Here is a 10,453-nt window from a genome sequence, read left to right on the forward strand (position 1 = left end):
GAGACCTGTTTGTCTCCATGTGCAGTGCTGCACAATCTCTTTATTGCGTTTCCTAGGCAACCCACCAGAATGTTCTGTTTTGATTTGTACTAGTAATCCATGCTTAGAGAAACCTCGGGAAAAAACTAAACCTGTCTTAGCCAGGGGTAACCCTGTTAACATTTTATATATCAGAATTGTTTCTAGGTACGTCTATAGATGTAAAGTCTCTTTGCTTATTAATTTAAAAATTAATTACATAAATATAATGCCACATCTGTATTTATCCAGTGGTCTGTTAAGACCTACTTTCTGTGTCACCGTATACCAACTTCAAATACTATAGTTGGCCATAAGATAGTGTTTAGGATTTCAATGCTGTGAAGAGACAGCATGGTCAAGGTAGCTCTTATAAAGACAATATTTAACTGGGGCTGGCTTACCCCTTCAGAGGTTTAGTCCATTATCATCATGGCGGGAGGCATGGCAGCATCCAGGCAGGCCTGGTGTTAGAGGAACTAAAGAGTTCCTCATCCTGATCTGAAGACATTCAGGAGACGACTCACCTTCCACATTGGGCGGAGCCTGATCATAGAGGCCCAAAGTGCACCCCACAATGACACACTTTCTTTAACAAGGCCATACTTCCTAATAGTGCCACTCCCCAGGCCAACTGTATTCAAACCACCACAGATAGTATGTTGTATATGGTTACATTACATTTCAAGTCCCAAACTGATTTGTAGCACTAACCTATTTTTACTGCCACATTTTAGGTATAGGATGGGAGATGGTCATTACAGTATTGTTCAGGCACTGTTAGCTGTTGAAACAGTTTCCTCTGAGAAAAGTAGAACTTTAGGTTGTGTTCTGGGAAGAGTCCTGTTTTAGAACACAGTGTCTCTGTGTGGTCCTGGAGCTTGCTCTGTTAGACCAGGCTGGTCTCAAACTCTCAGAGATCCTCTTGCCTCTGCCTCCCGAGTGCTGGGAGTAATGGTGTATTGATTTTTTTTTTCCCCTTAGAAACTATTTTAAAACAACCTGTTTTTCACTCTGTTCAAGCTCAACTGAAAAACAATCTGACACCCTTTGTGGCAAAAAACACTTTTAGGCCACTTTTGGCCACGTACTAAGTCATGAGAGCACATATCATAAAAAGTTAGTTTATTATTTAAACATATTTGTTTCCACAGGCACCAGATGGAAATTCCTGTCAAATATGCCATGAAATATTCAAGTCAAAAAACATGCGTGTGCTAAAATGTGGGCACAAGTTTCACAAAGGGGTAAGAATTATCTTTGCCTTTATAGCAAACATTTTGAAAATAAAAGTGGACTTTTTTTCTAGGAGTCTATATTGTGTTTGCAAAAACATTTTTAGTTTGTAAAGCTCCACATGAAGTGTGCATATGACTGTAAAAATAGGTGTCTTGTTGGGGAAGTGGGTCGGGTTCTCGGGCCAGGGGTGTCTGTAGTTCTGTAGATGACTCTTTCTGCCAGTCATACCATGGGCAGAGAATTATATGACTGCCTAGCTATATTGGCTCTGAGACTCTTAATTCCCTGAAGGGTGGTTTCTTGTGTGACTAAATGAGTAAATTGTACCCTGTGTCTGCTAGGTGTAGTATATGAAGCTCAGTTTACATGCTAACGGCTGCTTCTGCCTAGACGTTTGGTCCATGTCCTTCCAGGACTAATTGTCTCCATATCGTGGCACTGCCGGGTTAAGACAGATCAGGTTAAACATAAAGTACTAACTAGAAGGAGTGGAAAAGCTTGCAGAGACTCCTTCAGATGTGACACCACTTGCTTGGGCCTTCTGGCTTCCTATGACTGCCCAGCCATGTGACAGCAGTCCCCCAGCCAGGAGCAGCAGCCTGGAATGTAGCACACAAGCTGGTGAGGAACAGTACTGAGTGATTCTGTGGCCACAAAACTCCTTGTACAAATCAGTGCAGGAAGCCAGAAAAGCTTAGACTGAGGCCAGGGTTTAAGGGAGGACAAGGCCCTTCGTGAGATGATGAATCCAGTTCTGGAGCACTGCCCTGAGCAGCCATTGATGTCTTAAGTGTTGGCAACACCAGACTTAGAGGTAATATGAGCTGTATCCCTGCCAGAGTCCAGTGATTTGAAGGAGCCAAGGCCCATGTGTTCCCAAGGGCTCCAGCTGACTTTACTTTCTCACTTTCAGTGCTTTAAGCAATGGCTGAAAGGGCAGAGCACGTGCCCCACCTGTGGCAGCAGTGACCTGCTGTCAGAAGAGTAACCTGTTGCGCCACCATCACAGTCCCAGCCCAGAAGAAGATGGGACCCTCCTTCCTGTTGCTGTAGGTAGTCACTCCTCACTAATGCACCATGCACTTCATGAGTTAAAGAACAACAATGTCCTGTTGCCAGTGTAAAGACAGCAAACATGGACACTCTCGCACTGTGCATCACAAAGCTAACAAATCGAAATCTTGAATGCAGTCTGTCCTAAGTCCAGGCAAGTGACAGCCATGTGTGTCTGCAGTGCTGTGTCACCACGTCCTGCATTGTTGGAGCTGCTGCAGGGACACTGAGATGAGCAGGTTCTTTGGAAAGAACTGTTGTGCTCCTCAAAGCAGTGTTCAGATTTTAAAGGTTCTTAGCCTCCTCAGTTCCTTATGTGGAACTGTAGGATCCCCTTCATAAATTTTTAAAGTGCTTATGTGATCCAATTGGTCTACATTTTGGTAATCAAGTATAAAATACTTTTTAAATTAGTATCAGCTAAGAATTTTTTTTACCCTGGGAAGATGCTGTCTGTTCACAGGAGTCCCACACTTGACACTTACACTAAGGTTACCATGTAAGTCTCATGAGTCAGCCAGTGCTTGGAAAGGCCCGGCTGAATGCAGGACAAAGTGCCGAGCACAGGACAGTCACTCTCACTCTCCTTCCTTATTCTTCCTCCGGAAGGGAAATGTACTACAGTCCTGACGTGTTGGTGTTAACATTGTTCTGTTTGACTTTTGTGTAAAGTAATGCATGCAATCTTGTAATGTGGCCTGAAAAACAAGCTAACTGTATTAGAAACTATTCAAAAACTAGGTATTTTTTAGTGACCTGTAGGCAGTGGCAAATACAGACACGTGAACCCAAGATACATTACATTTCTTTCAAACACAAAGAAACAAAAATGTTTCCCAACGTGTTCTCTGCTGCCCTGGAGATGCTGTCACCTTCGACCTGTGTCCATGTGATTTGTGGTGTCTTAGTGACCTAGTCTGTAGCTTACTCTTTATTCTGAGACACTGTCCCTGGTGTACGTGCTGTAACAGTGAATGCAGGCCATGCTAAAGTGCGCGCACAGCAGCTTATGGTACCCGTCGGGCACAGAGGCGTAGCTATTGAGACAGTGAGCTGTGCTTCACGTCAGCCTGTGAACATGCCTTACACTTGTCCAGTACCTGTCAATAAAGAGCATTCTCAAAGATCAACCGTTCACTGTCGTTCTTGCCAAGGTAATTTAGAATTGCATCCTGCTTGGAAATAAGGGTTCTTTTCTGTCAAATATTGAGGAACTGACTTTATTTGGAAAGAACAGGCAAGCTTCATCTGACAATGAGTCTGAACCAAGGATCTTGGGTTACTTTAGAGCCTGGATCAAAACATTCCTTTGTGCCTAAATACAGCTTGCCAGACTCAAGTTCACAAGACTAACTGTTTAAATCTGTGAATAGAACATTTATGCAGAGATGACGGTCACTGTTCTGCCTTGATGAAGACCTTTTCATGTGGGCACATGCAAACCTGCTCACGGACTGCTGAAGCTGACCACTGGGGCCTTTAAAAGATGCTTGGTATTCTGTGCACTAGTAAGGAAAGCACAGTCTGTATAGATGGCCTAGTGTTAGTTACCTAAAGCAACGTTGTCAGACACATTCTTTAGAGTCTCTTCATACAGAGGTTGCTTTCACAATTTTGAGTTGATGGCACGGTACTGATACTTGGGACGATTTACCCTCTGGGGATGTGGCCTCCTCCTGAGCTGCCACCATCTCAGACTGTATTCCAGCACCAGTTCTCAAAACCTGGAGGAGTAGACAAGATGCACATGCTCCTCACAGACAACTGAGGGTACCGGCAATCCTCCACTCTTAATTTATAACCCTACGGTGGGACACCGCTCCTATTCAGCCTTCGGCCAATCCCCAGCTCCATGATAGCCATAGTAAGAAGCGAACATGATTTTAAACTGTTACTCATACAATTGTATTCAGAGAGTAGCATTCAATTCAGATAATATATAACTTGAAGCAGTGGCCATGCCCTAAAATTAGATTCTTTTCTCTCGGAAATGATTAATTTGTTGTGAATAATGGGTAACGAATATAGAACTCAAGTGGGGCCATAGCAATGCATGATGTATTTGTAAGGTGATAGGAAATAGTGAAAGCAGATGTCAGAGGGATCTCACACCACAGCTCAAGCAGCAAGACTATTTTAGTCATTCCTCAGTCATAACCCTCTCTGGAGAAGTTGACTCAAGAACACAGAAGATTGACAGAGGTAGACGCCCCTTTCATCAGTAGGTGGGTACTGCTGGACTGAGGAAGCACTGCCAGGCAGCACAGTGGCAGGGTAGTTGCTAAGAACAAGGACCAGAACAGCTTCTGTAGAGCATTGCATTACCTTCATGCAGTCACCTAGCCTCAGTGTCGGTGGACAGGCAATGCCAGGAATGGAAATCCATGGAAACTGGGACCAGTCGCTCCAGTGACTTGAACACCTGCATGCATGTCATCAAACTAGACATTTTGATATAGTAGTAAACAAGAGCTGGCCCCTGAGGGTATGAGCAAAAGCAGAGTAGGTACACGTAAGAAAATGTCATGGCACCATCATTCTGTACAGTCTGCATCTACTAGTGACGTATGTACAACAAGAGATGGCCTGGAACAACTGGTCCTTCCATTGAATGAGTAGCAAATAATCTGAGGCACATAAAGGAGAGTTGACTGTCTTAGGTGAAAACCTGTGAGTTACATAGGTGGGTGTGGCCCTGTAAAACAATTTGTTAGATGAAAGTGGAAGCACTTTACAGCACAGTGTGAACTGGATCAAACGCCCCAAAGTGACTTGAAAAAACATTTTGCAATCCTGAGCCCAGGACACTATGATCCTTATCTCTTCATTAACAAAGGGTAATTTCACCTATATTTGTCCCAAAGTGTTTCTGTGAATGCTGTTTACTTGTTCAGAATAAGGCATGTGCACCGCTGCCTTAGAAGGGCCCAAGCAAGACTGGTCACTCCTTGGCTTAGAGTTGGAGCTATTCGTCATCCTGCCTCTGCTTACATGGTTTCACTGTTCCTTGCTTTAAAGAGAAAAAACAAAATAGCAAAAGTATGGAAATTCTAGTCAACTGAAAAAAAAATCCCACTGAGTGGACTGTTGGTCAAGGCATACTGGTTAACACCACATCAGAAAAAGATTTTTGGCTACATTAAGAATAATAATAATGGGGGGTTGGGAATTTAGCTCAGTGGTAGAGCGCTTGCCTAGGAAGCGCAAGCCCCTGGGTTCGGTCCCCAGCTCCGAAAAAAAGAACCAAAAAAAAAAAAAAAAAAAAAAAAGAAGAAGAAGAGGAATGGGGCTGGAGAGATGGCTCAGTGGTTAAGAGCACCGACTGCTCTTCCAGAGGTCCTGAGTTCAAGTCCCAGCAACCACACAGTAGTTCACAACCATCTGTAATGAGGCCTGATGCCTTCTTCTGGTGTGTCTGAAGACAGCGACAGTGCACTCATAAAAATAATAAATATTTTTTAAAAAATAATAATGTTGGCTAGCCCCCTGGAAATCTTTAACCTATCACAGTACAGACATGCTAATTCCAGATGAACCAGTCCTAAATATGAACGGTAAGATAATGTTTTCCTTCAAGACAACAGGTTTCTTGGAAAACGATAAAGTTGGATCCTACTTCAGGGTTGAGCTCCTGAAAAGTGAAAAGACAAGCCATGTAGTAGAAGAGACAAAGACAGAACAGCGATTCCACAAGCACACAGGTGGTTCATACACATCCCGATTCAAGATAAAACCTTTCCAGGATGATGCTGTACATTTTCCTGAGCTTGCTGGATACATAGACTTGAGTATCATCTACCTTTGTGAGGGTGAAGGTCTGGCGCCCTGGAGTCCACTCCATCTGACCTAACCAACAAGGTCACTTAGTATGTTTTCAGAGGTTCTGTAAACCAGTCTTCAGGTTGTTACATGGATACTACACAGTGAGTTCTATGTTCAGAGGTGTCTATCACGTTGGGAGTGCAGAATCATCAGAAATAACCAGAGAACCTCAGGGCCTTGCCTGCCTGAAGGAGACACAGCTGGTTTGATAGGCCTTTCACATTTAAAATAGTAAGGTCTCCCGGCACTGCTTAGATGATTTTCTGCTGAATGAACTTCTTTCCAGCACCCTCTGGCTAGGAACCTCACCCTTGCTGGCCATGAAAGGACAGGGTCCACTAGTCTCTGAGCTAGGGACACAGCCTTGTTGAGATGGGCTCTTCAGAGTTCTAGGGAGCCTCTGCATCTTGGCATGAAGCAGGAAGCTTCTGTGTGAGTACATGATGCTGACCCCATGCTGGAGTAACTCGTCTTGTCCCCTGAGCAGGTAATGGGCCAGGCCTGGGGCCTTGTCAAGAACCTTCCAAGCAGAGTGGAAATTGCCATCATCTATGGCACAGGGTGCTTCAAAAAGAGAAGCTTGTGCTTTTGTGTCAAATAGTGTCATTGTTTTCAGCAAATACCTTGAGGCTCTATTGAATAAATACCAGTCTGCTTCCTGAGGTCTTCCTCTGTATTTAAGAAATTATGTATGAAGGCATTCTGCTGAATTCCTTTAGTCTCTATTTCAGCTTCTATTTATTTGTTGTGATAGAACAGTCTTAATTTAGATCTTCCTGCCACCAGTTCCAAGAAATCTGCCACCAGCTCCAAGTTTCGTGTCCTGAAGTGCCACCCCATTCCAGTGGGGTGAGCCAGCAGCCTCTGAAAAGAGAAGGCAGTGAAACAGATGGGCATTGTACTTCCAGACGCTGGCTGCCACCCAGCGCCAGCAGGACTCCAGCTTTCTTCTAGCCTCTGGGGAGGCTGCATTGCTTTGCTTCCAGAGGCACAACTACCACAGTCACTAACCTGCCAGACAGAAAACTGAAGCCAAGCCCTTCCCACTTCCTGGGCTTTCAGGCACTGAGGGACAGTGTCCTCTAACCACTGTACATCTGACAGGTCCTGGTTCCTCTGCCTTGCATGTGCCTTGCAGGGGCTTTGGAATACCCAGCTGCCCACTCCCCCCACCCTCCCAGAGCAAACCAAGTGGCCCTGGACTCCATGATGGCTACATAATATTGACCTGCCATTATTCATTCAACCATCAAATATGCCACAGTTCTAGTACCCCAGTTACAACAGAATAGACAAGAGCATTACAATAGCAGAGGCTGACGTCAAGTAGGACGGTAAAACACGTGATATGATCCTGGTAATCCAGAGAAGAATGGAACCAGGAAGGGGAGAAGAGGGGGTGGGGGCAGTAGGTGAGGTAGGGTTTCAGCTTTGGACAGAGGCCCAGGAATCAGCCCTTGATAGCAGCTAGGAAGAAGGGAGGAGGGAGTGGAGGTGATGAGAGTGGGCAGACTTGGGGTCATGAGGGAAGCTGCTAGCACAGCAAAACCTGCTGGTGTATTTAGTGAGTTCTTTAGAAGTGGGAGCTGTTGTTAGGGACAGAGTGAGGTGCTAGAGCACAGCGGCCTAACACCAGCAATGAAGCAGTTCCACAGAGCTCTTCTTAAATGTTAGTACACGTGACCTTACACTCAAGGAACCTAACAGCTAAGCAAAGAATATACCTAACACACTATTGCTCTTACCAGCCCTCTGAACTCATGCTTCCAGTCCTTTCCCTTTCAGTTCTTGTCTTCTGGGCTGGCACAGTTGGTCTGCCCTGCACTCACAGCTGCCTGCTCCTATTTGCCCCCACACACTGCTCTTTCTGAACATAGCCAGTGCCTACTCAGCAGCCAGGCCCCCTCCTACCACACTGTCCTTTCAGTGTGGGACCTTCACAGCCCATCTCATCGTTCAAGCTTGTGGGTGATGAAAATGCGTGCCTTGCTCATAGCTGCTCAGCAAACATCCCAAAGTACACAGATGACATAGGATAGAAACCACATAACACAAAACTGGTGGCCTTCACATCCAGTGAGCCTAGTGAGCCTGGCCCTCATCTGGCTTTTCTCACAGTACCAGACTCGGTCTGCCCGTCTTCCAGCATCATTTTAACTGAAACTTTGGGAATATTAAACCCACTGTTTTCAAGTGTCATGGCATTTAAGTGCCCTTTTCATACCCATTTAACAGATGCAGAAACAAACCTCAAAGTTTAAATAACTTCCCCGAAGTAATACCTGAGTTCAGGCTTGCACATACTGAGCAAACTCACTCACTGCTCTGACCATTCATCTTCTGACTGCTGCTCCCCTCCAAGCCCAAATCAACTTCTCTCCTTAGACACTCCTAAAGTCAGAGTGCAGTCCACTGCTGCCTGGCCCCCACACAGCTTCCATGGCATCTGACCCATATGAGACTGTACATGCTTAGGGAGTTACAGCTTCCTAACCATGCTGCCTATTCTCAGGCTGGTTTGCATTTTTCCTGACTCCTTGCTGTCTTTCTTTGCACTTTGTATTTCCATGTGTGCCTCTTGTTTGTTCCCGTGGGCTCCTCCCAGCCTCCAAAGCAAAGTTGCCTTTATTGCTGTTCTAGACTGGACCTATACCTTAGTCACCTGCATGGCCTTCTCTTCCTTGTTCATAACCTTGTGTTGCTAGAGTGCATATTCCAGAGATTCCAGGACACACCTACACTTACGCCGCTGAGCTTCCACCAGGGAGCCTTGTGACATCAGAGTTGTCACAGTGCTGAATTATAGTGGGTATGCAATGCTGTGTCATCAGGGCTTTTCTTTCCACTTCCCTAAGTCTAAGGACACTGAGCATCTGTCTTTAGGCTCATTCACAGTCAATACATCTTTGTCAAATTACTTGACTCCTAACCCTAACCCTAACCCTAACCCTAACCCTAACCCTAACCCTAACCCTAACCCTAACCCTAACCCTAACCCTAACTAGTAGGCATATTTTTGTCAGGCTGATCAGTCTTGAGTTTACGACTAAGTAAGATTAATTTTTTTTACAGGGGTGTGTGTGTGTGTGTGTGTGTGTGTGTGTGTGTGTGTGTGTGTGTGTGTGTCTGAGTGTGTGTGTCTGAGTGTGTGTGTCTGAGTGTGTGTGTGTGTCTGTGTGTGTGTGTGTGTGTGTGTGTGTGTGAGAGAGAGAGAGAGAGAGAGAGAGAGAGAGAGAGATGTAATATGTAAAGTGGGGTTGGGGCTCCAGAGTGGAAATCAAATGGCAATTTGCAGGAGTTGGTTCTCTATTTTTACGGTGGGACCTGACAATTAAACTTCGGTCATTGGGTTTGTGTGGCAGGTGCTTTTAAAAACACATTTATCTGCTGAGCCAACTATGCAGCTCTAAGTATTTTGAAATTTTAAGAAAAAACAGAATTTTGAGCTTTTGGAATTACTTTCTTGTCTGAAGGATTTTTTTATTTTATTAGAGGGTCTAATACATCTGTGGCACATGCATGCTGTGGCATGCGTAAAGAGATCAGGGGACAATTTTGTGGCATCAGTTCTTGCCTTCCTCCTTCATCTGAGTTTTAGGGACCAAATTCAGGTCATCAGGCTTACAAGGCAAGCATTTTCCTACTGAACCGTCCCCGGAGTGTTTGTCTGTTTGTTTTGTGGTACTGGAGATAGAACTCAGGGTTGTTTGCATGCCAGGCAAACACTGTTGCCTGAGCTGTGCTGTTCAAGTTTTAAAGTCTGATCCATTATTTTTTCATTTTTGTTTTTTATAGTTTTATTTTCCTCTAGAACAAATCTGCCAAGCAAGCGCTGGGGAGATGACTCACGGGTAAAGCGCTTGCTATGCAAGCATGGGGAACTGATTTTGGGTCCCAGCACCACATAAAGGCCCCTGAGTACACCATAAGAAAAGCTAACTGCAACTCTGTAACCATAGCCCTGGAGCAGGTGAATCCTAACAGCTCACCGGGCAGCCAGTCTAGCCAAACTAGTATGGCTCAGATTGTTTTCAGAAAGGTAGAAACTAGAGGAGGTTCCATGGTTAAAGGCCCTACAGCCTTTAGAAGGAAGAGGACCTAGCTTCAGTTTCCAGCACCTGTCGATAACATCAGTATCAAGGGATCCAGTCCCCTCTTCTAGCTTCCATGGTTACTGCACAAACATGACTGCAGCGACACCACTCATATACATACAATCTTTAAGATAAATAATAAAAAAGCTAGAGAGTGGAGCTGGAGAAATGGCTCAGTGGTTGTGAGCACTGGCTGCTTGCTCTTCCAGAGGACCAGAGTTCAATTC

The 10,453-nt window shown here is 45.0% G+C and overlaps 1 protein-coding gene across 22 annotated transcripts in view; it reads left to right on the top strand.

Moving 5' to 3' along the window:
• Ttc3 (tetratricopeptide repeat domain 3) overlaps positions 1-3,440 on the top strand; it is a 99,847-nt gene extending 96,407 nt beyond the window's left edge. For 8 of the 22 annotated variants that reach the window (XM_039088466.2, XM_063270615.1, XM_039088460.2 and 5 more), the window contains one exon: positions 1,173-2,145. In XM_039088466.2, the coding sequence (XP_038944394.2) occupies positions 1,173-1,367 (195 nt within the window). In that variant the 3' untranslated portion in view covers positions 1,368-2,145. Of the gene's footprint in view, positions 1-1,172; positions 2,147-2,170 lie in introns of those variants that run through there. The other 14 variants (XM_063270621.1, XM_063270625.1, XM_063270627.1 and 11 more) reach the window with 5 other exon arrangements.
• The last annotated feature ends 7,013 nt before the right edge of the window (positions 3,441-10,453 follow it).

This window comes from Rattus norvegicus, chromosome 11, assembly GCF_036323735.1.
Source record: "Rattus norvegicus strain BN/NHsdMcwi chromosome 11, GRCr8, whole genome shotgun sequence".
In the NCBI taxonomy this organism is placed as follows: Eukaryota; Metazoa; Chordata; class Mammalia; order Rodentia; family Muridae; genus Rattus; species Rattus norvegicus.